General features: G+C 35.8%; 2 protein-coding genes across 2 annotated transcripts; one reads left to right on the top strand and one right to left on the bottom strand.

Annotated features, from left to right (window-relative positions):
* Positions 1-1,243: 1,243 nt before the first annotated feature.
* LOC130050715 (putative nuclease HARBI1) lies at positions 1,244-3,306 on the top strand. Its single transcript, XM_056150958.1, has 4 exons — positions 1,244-1,729; positions 2,181-2,293; positions 2,597-2,708; positions 2,915-3,306. Exons 1-4 carry the CDS (start codon positions 1,285-1,287, stop codon positions 3,304-3,306), a joined length of 1,062 nt encoding a protein of 353 aa, XP_056006933.1. The 5' UTR covers positions 1,244-1,284.
* Positions 3,307-5,477: 2,171 nt separating this feature from the next.
* LOC125676279 (nuclear apoptosis-inducing factor 1-like) lies at positions 5,478-8,895 on the bottom strand. Its single transcript, XM_056150957.1, has 3 exons — positions 8,666-8,895; positions 7,214-7,278; positions 5,478-5,644 (listed from the first exon to the last, which is right to left on the bottom strand). The coding sequence occupies exons 1-3, from the start codon at positions 8,893-8,895 to the stop codon at positions 5,478-5,480; spliced, it is 462 nt and encodes a 153-aa protein (XP_056006932.1).
* Between the last annotated feature and the right edge of the window lie 8,205 nt (positions 8,896-17,100).

The following is a 17,100-nucleotide window of genomic DNA, read 5'->3' as shown; positions in this document are numbered from 1 at the left end:
CTTGTTGCATTTTTGAGGCGAGTAAGAGAAAATTAACGTGATGTCCGTCGTTGAAGATGTCTGTCCCTACCATGAAGCGGACAAATCATTTATTTAAGAAACAATAGATTGTCGGTAGATCGAAAACAGGATCTAGACGTTGAAAATCATATAATGAAAAAAAAAAATGTTTTTCTTTTTAAAGCAGAGTATTGACATAAAAGGTTTGTTTACAGGAAAAGAAGTCAAATCCATGTAATCGAAAAGTAACACCGCTAGTCCGGAAAAATTGAGAGCGGGTGTTTTCAAATATATAGGCATAAATATGACTTCTTATGTGATCAAAATATCGCAGGATTGATCGCCCGATTATCCGTTTCACTGCCTCATCGTAGTTCGTAAAGTAGATGTAAATGTGAAAGTAGCACGTACACATACGACCGTTTCACTAAAAAGTTACGACTACAAAAGTACATGCATTTACCTGACTGAGTTTGTTGACAATGTGGAAGAAGAAAACAATCATTACTTGCAGTCTGCATTTGCACACGAATAATGTGCAGTCCGAGCCCGAATTTGAAATTAATTAGAGTTATCCTTCTTTGCTACATGTACATGTACGCACACAGTCGACAAAATAAATAAAGGCATTGAATTTAATAAAATTATCGCTTCAATCACTCTTACATTTCCACTTTCATTCATTTTTACTTTTAGAAAGAGGGAGGCAACGGGGTCAATACATCAAAATTTGTATGCACATGTATGTAATAACGAAAATAAGTTTCTTTTTAATAAAAGGGGGGGGGGGGGGTACATGTATGTGCCTGTGTCAGCATTAGTGATCATAAACTAGACGTTTTAGACACTGACTATGTTGTTTAAGTCATTTATTTTTTATATCTTTTTGTTACCTCTACGCAAAAGAGTTCCTTGTTGCTATAGCAATTTAAGATTCTAGACTTAGACTAAAGTTAAGACAATCTTAGTTAAGATTTGCTTAAGTTCGTTTTGTGATCCATTTAAGTCAGCAATCTTAGCTAAGTTCAAATTTTAATTTAAAGTCAAAATTTTGACTTAACTTTAAGACAGTTTCATGATCCCGGAGCCTGGCTCCGGGATCATGAAACTGTCTTAAACTTTAAGATTGTCTTAAATCAATAAAGTTGCACTTAAATCTTAAGACTGGTCTTAAAGTGGATCACAAAAAAATCACTTTGATTTAAGATTGGTATTTTGTCTTAAATTTTAAGACTGTCTTAGAGCTGTCTTAACTTTCTAAGACTATCGCTAAGTTCATTCAAAATGGCCGCACTTGTTGCATTTTTGAGGCGAATTGGAAATGATCAGCGTGATGCCCGTCCACAAAGACGTCTTCCCCGACCAATAGTATTTAGGGATCGCTTAAACCCACTCGATATGCGGATAGACGAGGAGCTCTATGAAAGGTACCATTTCCGCCGACCCACCATTATTTTTCTCTGTGGTCTAATAGAAGACATCGTCATCCATCCCACAAGAAGATCGCTGGCCCTACCTCCAATGGTACAGCTTTTAGTGTTTTTGAGGTTTGTTGCGACCGGTGCCTTCCATCAACTAATTGGAGATTCAATACACCTCTCCAAGTCAACGGCTGGAAGATGCATTAGAAGGGTTGCGTCAGCGTTAGTTAGCCTCGCTAATCGTTATATTATATTCCCAACTGACCAAAACGCGACTAATACCAAGAGAAAGTTCCACAACATCGCAGGTATGAATTATAGCTACTTTCCATTTCACATGACCTTCACATTTCCAAGCGCATGACAATCAGTCCACACTATTCGTCCTACACGCATTTCAGTTCATGCTTTTCAACCCTCCTAAACTTAATAAAACGCATCTCCTATTTAGATAGCGGTTATAAATCCATACTTTATAAAAAATCCTATCATTGACACATGTAATTCCAAAACATGCTTAAAGGATAACGAATTGTTTAGGTATTTTATAATAGAGCTAAGGGGAAGGTGGGGGGGGGGGGGGGGGGTTAAAGACACAATGTATTGTCCATATCCAATTAACCACTTTGTGTCGAATATACAGTGTAGATGTCCTCAAATTTTGTTATTCACTTGTAATGATCAAAATTAACAGTCTAATGTGTTTAGATGCACCCAGGACTTGAACCAGTCCCTCATAACACAATGTATTGTTTGTAGGGTTTCCGGGTGTGTTGGGCTGTGTTGATGGCACATTTATTCGAATACAGACGCCAGTAGAAAATGAACCGGACTACGTCAACCGGAAAGGATATCATTCCTTAAATGTTATGGTAAATATGTTTTAAAGACTGTTTCGCATTGTTCTCCATTCCCCATTACTGTTATTGTGTAAATTCTATAATTTATGGTGATACATGATTTGTAAAAAAAAAAATAAAAAAAAAAAATCAAAAAAAATCAAGGAGAGGGTAAGTAGTTGACTTTTGCTCATGACCATTATATTGAAAAACTTATCAAACTAGAGGTGTTTATAAATATTCATTTGTATCATGCAGGATAGGTACATTGGACTGTATTGGACTGTAATATGCAATGTATCAATATTCATGAATATTGTGAAGAAAAAAATTCAGATGTCATGCGACACCAATTTTGTTATAACCAACTGTGTGGCGAAATGGCCAGGGTCTTGCCATGATTCCAGAGTCTTTAGAGAAAGTACTCTATGTCGTCAGTTTGAGAATGGTAAATATTTTTGTCATATATCAAAACTTATAGACAAGATATAGATGTAAATGACGTGGTTTCACAAAGTAACTCATAAATTCAGAAAGGTATATAAACTCAGAACCACTTATCTTGAAAGATGATCAACCAATTGCAATGTATTGAATCTGTTCAGACATAATCTTTCATAGGAGAGGAACATATGCCACACTTTACAATTACAGGTCAGCATGATGGCTTGCTGCTTGGTGACTCTGGATACCCATGCAAAACCTATCTAATGACTCCCTACAACAATACCAATGATGTACGACACAAAGAGCGGTTCAACTCGGCACTGTGCCGTACACGAGTTGTAATTGAGCAAACTTATGGGATTTTAAAGAGGAGGTTTCCATCCCTGGCAGTTGGTCTGCGGACAAAACCGGATAGAGCCTGTCAGTATGTGGTGGCATGTGTGGTTCTACATAATATAGGAATTTTGAGACAGGGCATTGTGACCATTTCAGCTGATGACCTACTCATAGCTGGACCAGATGTCCAAGAGATTGATCACGCCAACAACAACGGTTTCACATACAGGGATATCATTGCCAGACAATGTTTTAATCAATGAACAAATTATGATTGTAATATATCAATCAAGGTCAAAGGTCAAGGTCACCGGAGGTACAAATGTACTAGTTAGTTGGTCAAAACATATTTTTATCATTTCCAAAGACTTCCTGTCTCTATCTATTCCAGTTCTACAAGTATACCAGTTTATCATTTTCACAGCCATATTTAGAGGTGATCAATCTCATGTAACTCCTATAGGAATACAAAACTTGAAATAATTGTTTTATCACAATGATGTTCCCCCTTCCATTTTCTATAGTTTTACAATGAAGCATATTGTACAAGTTTCAAGTCCATCTGATAAGCCACAGAGGAGTTCTAAGTGTTCACAAGATTTAATGAGAGGAAGAAAGAAAACTGCACAAAAACAATAAAATATATTTTATTCTATTAATTGTGTACAATATCTTCAACAAATTGTAAAAAATATTAATCATTTTTAGAAAATGCAATCATCTTATAGATGTACATCAAGAAATCTATAACAATTTCGATGTAAATTGTAGTGAAAGTGTAATACATCAAATCATATATACATGTGTAAATAATAGAATGAAATGGACATTGATGAATTCTATCATTATCAATTAGATTGCCTACAACATCAATGCTCACTGATAAAATACTGAAATGGTTTAATCTAAATCTGAAAGGATGGATGGTAAAACACAACTTGACCTCACAATCACTTGTTATTCATATACTATGAAAATATCATTTTTATTAAATGCATATTAAAACAAGAGGTACTGTGAGCAATGCTCACTAAGAATACCCCCCCCCCCGCTTACCCCAATCTCCCAAAGGGTGTTGGTAATAGGTATAAACTACCTCTTTTCTGAGTGTTGCTACTTCGATGTCCAGTTCGCATGACCTTTGACCTTTTGACCCCAAAATCGATAGGGAACATCTTCATCCCATGGGTAGTCCATATATATGATATGGTGACGGTAGGTGGAAAGGATAATGTTTTAGAGCCCGGAAACCATTGCGTCTACAGACGGACGGACGGACAGACGGACAACCCGATTCCAGTATACCCCCCACAACTTGTTGCGGGGGTATAATTATAGCTAGTAATTACACTATTGAACAAGTATCGAATAGACAGACAGACGACGGACAAAAAGCGATCAGAAAAGCTCACTTGCACCTTCGTTTGAGTTACACATATGTGCTTTACTAAAATTTATTTTCAGTATTGTTTGCAAAATTAAATACTATCAAGTAATTATATATATATATATATACATATATACACACACACATATATATATATATATATATATATATATATATATATATATATATATTATGAGTAATGCCAGTTTTTGTTTTTGAGGGGAGGTAATTAACTTTCACTTATAAAACATTCCATGTCAAAAAATGGAACTCTCTGTTTTATTTTCAACATAAAATAGTGTTTCTGAATTCTAGTTAGCACCTGTTGGTCTTTGATGAGCTTTCTCCTCTCTCTAATATTCAAAAGCTCTTCACTCAGAAGCGTGTCTGGTGTTATGGGGGATGGGGGTTGTACATGCTACGGTAGTAGAGGGCCGAGTTACTGATGCTAATGTTGAAGAAATTGTTGTTGATGATGATGATGAACAAGTGGAGGATGAACAAGTAGTAACGGATGGAATGGGCAATGGCGATACAATTGCAGCTGATGTTGATGGAGAAGCAGTGTGGCTTGGAGGCAGCAGTAGAAATAGACTCTCCAAGTCACCAATAGGCTCTAAAGAGAAATTATGATTTTTATAGTACTTATTTGATGTTTGAATTCTTTCAACATGTAATTATTTATCAATCTTCACCTGAGTCAATCTTTATTTCAATGACATATATATTTTGACTCCATACCAACCTAACCCCAAAGATTCATGACATATCATGACCTTGCTGTTATGGAGGTCAAGGTCACATGGTCTGATACCATATAATTAAAATGAAAATATTACCATAAATTGAAATTCCAAAAGCATCAACAATAATAACAAAATGACAGACTGATGCCAGACAAAATATGACCAGAGAATCTCACCTGAGCCTCAGGTGAACTACAGTTTTTGATGCTCTGATACATTATGAAGTCTTATAATTAGCATCAAATAAAGAATTCTGATATATAGCTCAATTGCTGCTTACTATGTTTTAAGAATATGCAATCTATTGTAAACATCTGTTACCAGCTGTGTCTATTCCACTGGTAAGGCCACACATACTAGGCCTCCCCTCAAAATTGTCCAGTACCAGCTGCTCGCTGGCACTTGGTGATGATGGTTTTTTTTCCCCTCCTGTTTTGGGCCTCATGATATCACTTCTCTTCTCTTTTGCTACAATTCAATGAAACATTGTAACATTCTTTATATAGATGTATTATCAAATTATCATAAACTTGGTAATGCTGATGCCAATTGTGCACTGCGCGATACATGTCACAATAGCTGATATCAATGACTGCTATTTATTTCCTTGTTACATTCAACATATCAATATTTTACCATGGTAAATCAGTGTTTTTACTGCAGTAAATCATTGTATGAACGTTTTTACCATAGTAAATTATAATTTATGCATAACCTTTTAAGATAATATCTTAGAGACCTTTTCCATCTTGTTAATCATTTCTTAAATACTCATTGCCTTCACTTTCATCAGTCAAAAGGGGGGGGGGGTGCAGCGAAATATTTTAATTTATAAGCTATTGTAATGGGATAGCGCTAAGACTATCCCACTTCTGACACCAAAAATTGTAATGATAAAATAGATAAAGATGTAGACTTGGCAAATGAAACACAAATATTAAAATAACTTGAGATGATGGTTTATTCAGAGTATTGATAAATTAATAAGAGAAAAATTTCACAATCTTATAAATATTATCTTAGATGAAAAACACCAAAAGTATGTAATAGCTTAGAAAAATGCTGCAGATATCCCCTAAGATTATACTAGAAATAAATAAGTTAAAGAAATAGATTCTTGAAGAAGGGAAATTCAAAAACAAGATCGATTAATTAACAAATGAATCAGAGATAAAACCTACGTCTAATCAAAAATCTGAAAAATGTCCAAGTTCCCGTCAACCGACGCTGACGAGCTTATATAGTCCCGTTTAGGCCGTTACTAAACGGTCCGTTACAATACAACGGAATCCGTTCTAAATCAACGGATAAACGGACCGTTGAAAATCAACGGAAAATAGTTCTGATAACTATTAACAAGAAAACATTACGTTACTTTCATAAAACATATTAAAATAATACAAGTTTAATTCATTCGTAACTGTAAAATAAATTAATTACCTTAAAACTCATTATTCTTTCTATCCGTGAATGCAAGAATATCTCTTGGCGGATCAAAGAAGTAAAGCGGAAATAGACTATAATGCAATGCGCCGACATTAAAAATAGAACGAAAACTGTCTGCAGCCTAACAACATGTGTTTACAAGAAACAGGTAAAATAACAATGAATACGTAACGAGATTACATCCCTGAATAGATTAAACATACATTATAATATCTGTGCAAGTATTCCAATAAAAGACATCGTAAATATTTGAGACATTCAATGTATTTTTCACACGTGTAGGTCTACTTTCACTTTGTCTACGATCGTATGTTCCAAAACAATACAAAGCAGTAGCACACTGCCGCTAAATATTTAACATGCTCAAAATATTCATCTTTAGTAAAGATAAATTACTCGTAAGGGCTATACTAGTAAATACAATATTCATTAAAATTGTAACAGACAAAACTTTACACTATTAATAGATATATTTGTATTTATGTGGAATTATGATGAATTATGATCTATTCATCAACTCCTTTTATGCACATACAGAGATAATCATAGTTTTAACACCATATTCATCATTACATGTAAACATGCATTTACCTTTCTGTTTGATATTCTGGTACTTCTTCTTAATTTCTAACACACTTCTTTGGGCAGATTTACCACTATGAAAAAAGTAAACAAAACTACTGTACACATACTTAATGCATTTACCACATAATACAAACAACGTACACATGCCTATAAAACTTAAAGACTCATCTCATGACCATATGGTTGTATTCCTAAGGGTAGCTGACACACATACTACACCCACCCCTCTTTCTCTCTCTCTCTGTCATTGACTCAATGAATAATTTCTGTTATGAATATAGAGGTATCATAAATTGATGGCATAAATTATTTCAATAAGTTACAAGTTTTAGAAATTATTGTGCAAATTATTGTTTGATTTCTGATTGTGTAATTTATAATACAGATATATAGAGGGGAAAAATTACAATTATATTGAAATTGCATTGTTCAGGGGCCTTTTTTTAAAAAAAAAAAAAAAAAACAATTGAATTATGAGCAGTTGTGGACAGGTCATTGCTATCAAAACTCAGGTATACTGGGCTTCCTCAAGATCTAAAGAACTGGCTGTTATCGTTATCAAAACACCTCTCTGGGGTAGCCCCAGACCACAATGTCTGCAGATGTCACTGCAGCTGAGATATATTGTTAAATGTTTGATTGGCAGGAAGCTTACAATTTGGGGGTGTCAACTTAAAATTGGGTCTTTAAAGACATGACTGATCTTTATAAATTATAAATTTCCATCAATTTTTCATGTACATTGGAAACTATTGAACAACAAATATGATCTTTGAAAATATTTAAATTGTAATGTCAATGACTCAAATAATTTTGAAAATAGCTGCCTGGTTCAGTAATATGAAATATCTAATGTATACTGCATGTACATGTAGGCCTTCATCAGTTTATACATGTTGTGACATTATTAAGTATGTGTATACATGTCATACAGAGTCATACCTGTGTACTATTCACAGTAATGTATAATACTGATTATATACTTGAATTTATAAAAACCCAGTCTGGCCAGAAGATATTTCTTTAAAAAGAAACAAAAGAATATATATGAATTATGTAACCTTAATTGTGTAGAAGATGAATTTCATTTCCTCACTCATTGTCCATTCTATGTTGAAGAGAGAAATATGTTTTTTCTTATTGGTATATACAAGCTCAACAAAAATTTTATATATTTAACAAATAAGGATAAATTTACTTGGTTGATGATTAATGAAGACAAACCAGTAATTGTCAAATTGAGTGAATATTAAATTGGCATAAAACTTTTATTATACTGGTACATTCTTGATATATTGGGTCTTTGCCAATTATTGTGGTTGTGCCGATAATTATTTGAATATATTTTGTATGTTGAGTATTGAGAGAAAACGTTCATGTAAGTGCTAGATTTCATATTTAAATGAATGGATTTCCTGTGAGGGGAAAAAAGACCACAGGTTATATAGACCTACTTACGCATTCAAGTGACTGACAATATCCTGCCAGGCTTTCGCCTTGTCTAAGGCAGTCCTGCCTGGCCCCGACAACTTCCCAAATAATAGGGACTCCCTTTTTTGAACTTCCTCAACAAGGATGATCTCTTCTCTTGAACTCCAGTTCGACTTCCTTTGCCTCTTCGCGCTATTCTCCTCTACTGCCATGGTTGTTAATGTATACAAGCAGACGATATAATTTCTTACCTTCATACTGAAAAGAGTTCCGCCATCGACGGCACTTGATTCATCATCCGGGTAAGAAAACAATTCGCTTGCGTTTTAGAAAATAATAAGCCGTCGGTAGACAAAAAAGTAGCAGCAATAGCTTGCAAAAATTCAGCGCACGGATTAGCCTTCTTATATGATCCAATTAAGTTATAGGGGGTCATTACCGGATCAATCACTCGATTGTGCGAAACGAATGCGCCCAATTTCGTTTCTGTGGTGGATCTTAACTTTTGGACAATTTTTTTGTTTTTTTATTTTTCTACGATTGCAAATTCTACCTCTACGCAAAAGAGTTCCTTGTTGCCATAGCAATTTAAGATTCTAGACTTAGACTTAAGTTAAGACAATCTTAGTTAAGATTTGCTTTTTGTTTTCGTTTTGTGATCCATTTAAGTCAGCAATCTTAGCTAAGTCAAAATCTTAATTTAAAGTCAAAATTTTGACTTAACTTTAAGACAGTTTCATGATCCCGGAGCCTGGTCGTCTGTTTTAGTAGTTCTCCTGGTCGTCTGTTTCATTAGTTCTCCTGGTCGTCTGTTTTAGTAGTTCTCCTGGTCGTCTGTTTTAGTAGTTCTCCTGGTCGTCTGTTTTAGTAGTTCTCCTGGTCGTCTGTTTTAGTAGTTCTCCTGGTCGTCTGTTTCATTAGTTCTCCTGGTCGTCTGTTTTAGTAGTTCTCCTGATCGTGTCTGTTTTAGTAGTTCTCCTGGTCGTGTCTGTTTTAGTAGTTCTCCTGGTCGTCTGTTTCATTAGTTCTCCTGGTCGTGTCTGTTTTAGTAGTTCTCCTGGTCGTGTCTGTTTTAGTAGTTCTCCTGTTCGTCTGTTTTAGTAGTTCTCCTGGTCGTATGTTTCAGTGGTTTTCCTCGTCGTCTGTTTTAGTAGTTCTCGTGGTCGTCTGTTTTAGTAGTTCTCCTGGTCGTCTGTTTTAGTAGTTCTCCTGGTCGTCTGTTTTAGTAGTTCTCCTGGTCGTCTGTTTCAGTAGTTCTCCTGGTCGTCTGTTTTAGTAGTTCTCCTGGTCGTCTGTTTTATTAGTTCTCCTGGTCGTTTGTTTTATTAGTTCTCCTGGTCGTTTGTTTTAGTAGTTCTCCTGGTCGTCTGTTTTATTAGTTCTCCTGGTCGTCTGTTTTATTAGTTCTCCTGGTCGTCTGTTTTAGTAGTTCTCCTGATCGTCTGTTTTATTAGTTCTCCTGGTCGTCTGTTTTATTAGTTCTCCTGGTCGTCTGTTTTAGTAGTTCTCCTGATCGTCTGTTTTATTAGTTCTCCTGGTCGTGTCTGTTTTATTAGTTCTCCTGGTCGTTTGTTTTAGTAGTTCTCCTGGTCGTGTCTGTTTTATTAGTTCTCCTGGTCGTCTGTTTTAGTAGTTCTCCTGGTCGTCTGTTTCATTAGTTCTCCTGGTCGTCTGTTTTAGTAGTTCTCCTGGTTGTCTGTTTTAGTAGTTCTCCTGGTCGTCTGTTTTAGTAGTTCTCCTGGTCGTCTGTTTTAGTAGTTCTACTGGTCGTCTGTTTTAGTAGTTCTCCTGGTCGTGTCTGTTTTATTAGTTCTCCTGGTCGTCTGTTTTAGTAGTTCTCCTGGTCGTGTCTGTTTTATTAGTTCTCCTGGTCGTCTGTTTTAGTAGTTCTCCTGGTCGTCTGTTTTAGTAGTTCTTCTGGTCGTGTCTGTTTTAGTAGTTCTCCTGGTCGTCTGTTTTAGTAGTTCTCCTGGTCGTGTCTGTTTTATTAGTTCTCCTGGTCGTCTGTTTTAGTAGTTCTCCTGGTCGTGTCTGTTTTAGTAGTTCTCCTGGTCGTCTGTTTTAGTAGTTCTCCTGGTCGTGTCTGTTTTATTAGTTCTCCTGGTCGTCTGTTTTAGTAGTTCTCCTGGTCGTCTGTTTTAGTAGTTCTCCTGGTCGTCTGTTTTAGTAGTTATCCTGGTCGTGTCTGTTTCATTAGTTCTCCTGGTCGTCTGTTTTAGTAGTTCTCCTGGTCGTCTGTTTTAGTAGTTCTCCTGGTCGTCTGTTTTAATAGTTCTCCTGGTCGTCTGTTTTAGTAGTTCTCCTGGTCGTCTGTTTTAGTAGTTCTCCTGGTCGTCTGTTTTAGTAGTTCTCCTGGTCGTGTCTGTTTAATAATTCTCCTGGTCGTCTGTTTCATTAGTTCTCCTGGTCGTCTGTTTTAGTAGTTCTCCTGTTCGTCTGTTTTAGTAGTTCTCCTGTTCGTCTGTTTTAGTAGTTCTCCTGGTCGTCTGTTTTAGTAGTTCTCCTGGTCGTCTGTTTCATTAGTTCTCCTGGTCCTCTGTTTTAGTAGTTCTCCTGGTCGACTGTTTTAGTAGTTCTCCTGGTCGTCTGTTTTAGTAGTTCTCCTGGTCATCTGTTTCATTAGTTCTCCTGGTCGTCTGTTTTAGTAGTTCTCCTGGTCGTCTGTTTCATTAGTTGTCCTGGTCGTCTGTTTTAGTAGTTCTCCTGGTCGTCTGTTTTATTAGTTCTCCTGGTCGTGTCTGTTTTAGTAGTTCTCCTGGTCGTGTCTGTTTTAGCAGTTCTCCTGGTCGTCTGTTTTAGTAGTTCTCCTGGTCGTGTCTGTTTTAGTAGTTCTCCTGATCGTGTCTGTTTTAGTAGTTCTCCTAGTCGTGTCTGTTTTAGTAGTTCTCCTGGTCGTCTGTTTCATTAGTTCTCCTGGTCGTGTCTGTTTTAGTAGTTCTCCTGGTCGTGTCTGTTTTAGTAGTTCTCCTGTTCGTCTGTTTTAGTAGTTCTCCTGGTCGTATGTTTCAGTGGTTCTCCTCGTCGTCTGTTTTAGTAGTTCTCCCGGTCGTCTGTTTTAGTAGTTCTCCTGGTCGTCTGTTTTAGTAGTTCTCCTGGTCGTCTGTTTTAGTAGTTCTCCTGGTCGTCTGTTTCAGTAGTTCTCCTGGTCGTCTGTTTCATTAGTTCTCCTGGTCGTTTGTTTTATTAGTTCTCCTGGTCGTTTGTTTTAGTAGTTCTCCTGGTCGTCTGTTTTATTAGTTCTCCTGGTCGTCTGTTTTATTAGTTCTCCTGGTCGTCTGTTTTATTAGTTCTCCTGGTCGTTTGTTTTAGTAGTTTTCCTGGTCGTCTGTTTTAGTAGTTCTCCTGGTCGTCTATTTTAGTAGTTCTCCTGGTCGTGTCTGTTTCATTACTTCAGTTAGAGCAGGAGATCGCATGTTTTGTTTGTCTCTCGTCCTTTTCATACACAGTATCTACTTGTCAGGCGTAATCGCGTCAAATTCGATGAACATTGATCCAAAAACTGATCAGATGCAATCGAAGGGGTTATAATGAGAAAACATGAAAAAAGAACATGCGATTTGACAAAAATATGCTGAAAATTCAATAAACCTGAAAAGGAAAAAACTTGCACAAAATATTCCATTGAATGGAAAGATTCGAATTGTCTCCCTGGAGTTGGCACCCTTATCTCAAGTAAGATAAAATCTAGTGAGAATTTTTAACTTTTTCTTGTTAACTGACCCTCCAATTCTTTTCGCATTTTTATGAAGCATCTTTGATACAGAGGGGGTATCAATTGCAAATTTTTGGACTTCTTCATCCCCAGGACCTTAAAGGCGAAACAAACGCTGTCAAAAATTAACCAATTTTCAAAAATATTCTCTTTAACAAAAACTAAATCGTAATCATATGGAGCAGCATTGACTCTACCAAAACCATACTCGGGATGGAATATTAAAGATGTTTATTTGAATTATGAATACATGCAATTGAATTAAACCTTCAAATTTTGTGTGGATATATATAGTATAAACCCCCATCTTTCATTTAATTCCACTTCAATTAGAGATAGGTCAAATCATTAGACATTAGGAACAGTTGGAGTTTGTGCCTGCATCCCCAAAAACTTTGAAAAGGGAAAGAGAGTACATCAACTAAAGGTAAAGGATATGTATTAAATTAAGAAGTATGAATCGTTATAGGGATTCCCAAACTCTCAACTCGCAGTGACAATATGACAGAGATACAAGGGGGTGTTTTGTATTCCTCATTCAGGGTATATTACAGGGTGGTGTGATTAAGAAGTAGGTTTGCAGTCAAACGTATGGACAAAAACTCAGAATGTTAACGTGATTAGAAAGTACAATGATATGATACAAATGATAATTACACATGTACAATTTACCGAAGAAACTGTTTGGTAATCAGATTTTTGGAATATTTAAGGTGTGAATTTAAAGATCACCAGCTTTTCAGAAGTGTTTGACATGTTAAACCATGTCAGTTTGAATATATAGTATAACCCCCATCTCATATATCTACCTTCACCAAAGTGGAATTCCCATGTGAATTCATAACAGACCTATCCCTACCCATGTGAAATCAAAATATACATTATGATAACTCGAAAGTTCATCACTTCAAAATGTGTTAAGAATGATCATGCAAGGTGAAGATAACGAACAGAGATCAATCTCATAACTCCTATAAGCAATACAAAATAGATAGTTGGTCAAACACCGACCCCTGGACACACCAGATGTGGGATCAGATGCCTAGGAGGAGTAAGCATCCCCTTTTGACCGGTCATACCCGTCGTGACCCCTATATCATGTAATTCAATCTTCACAAATTTAAGATTATACTATAGAATTTGCGAAATACTGACTTCCAACGAGACCGTTGAAACCCTTGTAACATCAACCTGCCTGTCTGTAGCCTGTCTCGATACGCAGAACAAGCTCTTGTGTATGGAATCAGTTGAGAGATATATAACTGTATACATGTGACAATGAAATATTGCTAAATAAAGATGGAAAGTTGAGGATGGAAAAAGTTGAAATCATCATGTTTGTCCCGAAGTTGAGTTGTTAGTTTCCTGTTGATATTAATTTTCAATAGAATATCTAGGTACGAAGCAGATGTGAAGGACTCTGTGTTTTACTTCATTTCAAACTCAAAGGACTCTGTCGAGTCGACATATAAATGGAAATTATTCTTGTTAAATCATAAAAACTCCGTCGATATATCTAACTGTTGCGTTGATTGATTGAATATTGTTTTACGTCCCTCTTGAGAACATTTCACTCATATGGAGACGTCACCACTGCTGGTGAAGGACTGCAAAAATTTAGGCCTATGCTCGGCGCTTATGGCCATTGAGCATGGAGGGATCTTTATCATGCCACACCTGCTGCGACACGGGACCTCGGTTTTTGCGATCTCATCCGAAGGACCTTCCTATTTAGTCGCCTCTTACGACAAGCAAGAGGTACTGAGGACCTATTCTAACCCGGATCCCAACGGGATTGTTGCGTTGGTCATAGCAAGAAATATCCTCTACTCATGTAAAAACGTTTGAATAAACTCTGATTCATAATTATGAATACAAAACAGGCAGCTAGCAAAGGAACACATGGGGATTCCAATAGCTTGTTAGAAGACCTGATTACCATAGACTACGATGATATTGTTAGTGAGGAAGTACAGTATGATTTTTAATTCAATATCAAAGTACTTGTGCTTGAAATCAGAGTGGTGTTTAACAAAACATTTTTTGATGACTGATTAGTAGATATGAATATTTCCCTTTTCCCATATTTGGTGAGAAAGCAACTGTCTATGATGTCAAAAGTAAAGTCTTTAATTTATCCTGAACAATGGACGTATAAAAATTTGAAAAGACATGTTTCGATGTTGATTTGTAAAAAAATTTGCGATCTTAAATTTACAAAACGTTTTTCAGAATAATATAGAATCCAAGGATAGCAACGACAGAGGCTTGGTAGAACATTTACTGAACGCAGCAACGTAGTTCTGTTTGTAGAGGTCAGACATTTCCGATCGAATATCAATTAAGCTAAGAACATCGATATACTTTATCTCTCTCACTTTATATTTCGATGCTATTACACCTATTTGCACGTACGCGATTTATCGCATGGTTTTGAAATGTAGAAATATGTCACGTAAGAATAAAAGAGGGTTTTTTTCTTGTATATTTTAAGATATTCTTAGTTTCATCTACCTAAGGAACACCTGCATATCGGCAAAGAAGAGCAATCTTATTTCAAAGGTGGTATTAAAACAGTTTCTGGCTAATGAAACATGGAATTTATGACAAAACGGGACAATGGAAAAACCGTGGGGATATTGAAAATATAGGATACATATATTATATTGCATTGCTGTCTCCTTGATATTGAATATATTGAAAACAAACACACAAAACAACAACACACACAAAACATCCTGATTGATTTTATTATTTCATTTATTTATTCATCATATTCCATTATCACCTGCATATGATGTTTATATATCTCAACTGATTCGATATGCAAGAGCTTGTTCTGGGTATAGTCAGTTTTTAAATCGAGGTAAGCTACGGACAAACAAGTTGATGGTACAGGGATTTCAACAGTCTCGATTGAAGTCAGCATTTCGCAAATTCTATGGTCGTTATAACGATCTAGTTCGTCAATACAACCTCGCATTGCGTCAAATGCTGTCTGACGTGTTTCATACCGATTGTTAAGCCGTTCTTGGCACACTGATTTTGACTGCGGATAACTCCGTTTACCTGATCAGGATATAAGGCTCACGGCGGGTGTGACCGGTCAACAGGGGATGCTTACTCCTCCTAGGCACCTGATCCCACCTCTGGTGTGTCCAGGGGTCCGTGTTTGCCCAACTATCTATTTTGTATTGCTTGTAGGAGTTATGAGATTGATCACTGTTCGTTATCTTCACCTTGCATTTATGTTTGTGTCTAAGATCATATTATTTAATATCATTCTAGTATCATTACCCTCATCGATCGCCATCTTAATCCGTATCCCTTGATGGTAACATTGTTTAAGTAAATAAGCAAAAATGTGATACTACAATTTTGAAAAATAGATAAAGCTAGTTAATCATTTTCGGGCTTGAATCGTACTTTTCATGAAAATGTTCAATGCACCTTTGAAATGTTTTACATTTACTAAACGAAGTGACAAATCGTATAAATGAAATGATTCTTTTTAATCTGTTATCATGGAAATAAAGCCCATTGTGTAATATTTCTATTTGCTTTTATGAGTGTTTATGATCCAAATATTATGTTGAAATTGGAATTTGTCTGGTGTAGACCTTGTAAAGCTGCTTAATATGCAAGAAGTGCTATTTTGTGCTTTGAATTAAAATGTCTTTACCAATTAGCATTCTCCGGTAGATGATACTCTGTTTCAAAATTTAATTAGCTTATTACCCCATAAGTTTGCATTGTGTAATTTTTATAACAGTAGTATTCCCTTTTGTAAAAGATCTAGAAAATTAAGCCCATTTACTTTAAAAACGGCATGGGCATTTTTCAAACTTTAAGTCATTTTGTTATGAATTCCTACTGAACGTACTGATATGCAACATGACTTTCTTGACTACATGTTAAAATGTCGCGAACCTTACCTTAAGCGGGTCTCAAATAGTCATACAGTGTTAGTAAAAATATAATGAACAGTCTTTCATCATTGTAGGTATTTTCATTGTGGGCCTCTTTTTGTGAAATCATGTCTAAAAAAAGACCAATGCATCATGATATCCACAAGTGCGGAGGGATTAATAATGCTTGGACGAGCAGGTTCATTTTAATACATTGCATGCAATAAACGCAAGGATCATGCTATGAATATGCTGACAATGTGCTGATGTCATTCTATTATGATAGGTTTCTATTAATATATTTCTATTCTCTGAAGTATTGAAAAAACTTATATGAGATTGATGCAATGTAGGTTCAATTATCAAGTAATTGTAATGGCAAAGGATGTGATGTACTTTAGGGCATATTTCGTGTATGCATTGAAACTAATATGATGCACTTTTGTGCAATTCGTTAAAAAGTGGTTTCGCACTTCGATTCATAATCTGAATGAATCTGAATTATGTGCCCATTTCAATGTAGAATCCTTCATCATAATTTCATAAAAAATATTTGTAATATAGTTCAATAAGACACGAAATACAATAAGATTGGAAGTGAGCATAATTACAGAGATATTGCGAATTGAAATTGTATCACAGCAATATGCATATTTCTATCGCAAATTTAAACACCATATCCCTGCAACTCAACTTTATGACTTCAATTTCTCCATCATTAGCTTTCCAAATTTAAGTAGCAACATTCTATCATCATCTGCATTTGGTGTTTATGATCTGATTTGATATGCAAGATCTTGTTCTGCGTATGATAGTATCTTATAATCAAAGTACGCTACTGA

Source organism: Ostrea edulis, chromosome 10 (assembly GCF_947568905.1).
Source record: "Ostrea edulis chromosome 10, xbOstEdul1.1, whole genome shotgun sequence".
NCBI lineage: Eukaryota > Metazoa > Mollusca > Bivalvia > Ostreida > Ostreidae > Ostrea > Ostrea edulis.
The sequence above is the reverse complement of the archived record's forward strand: the minus strand, read 5'-3'. Positions and strand labels throughout refer to the sequence as shown.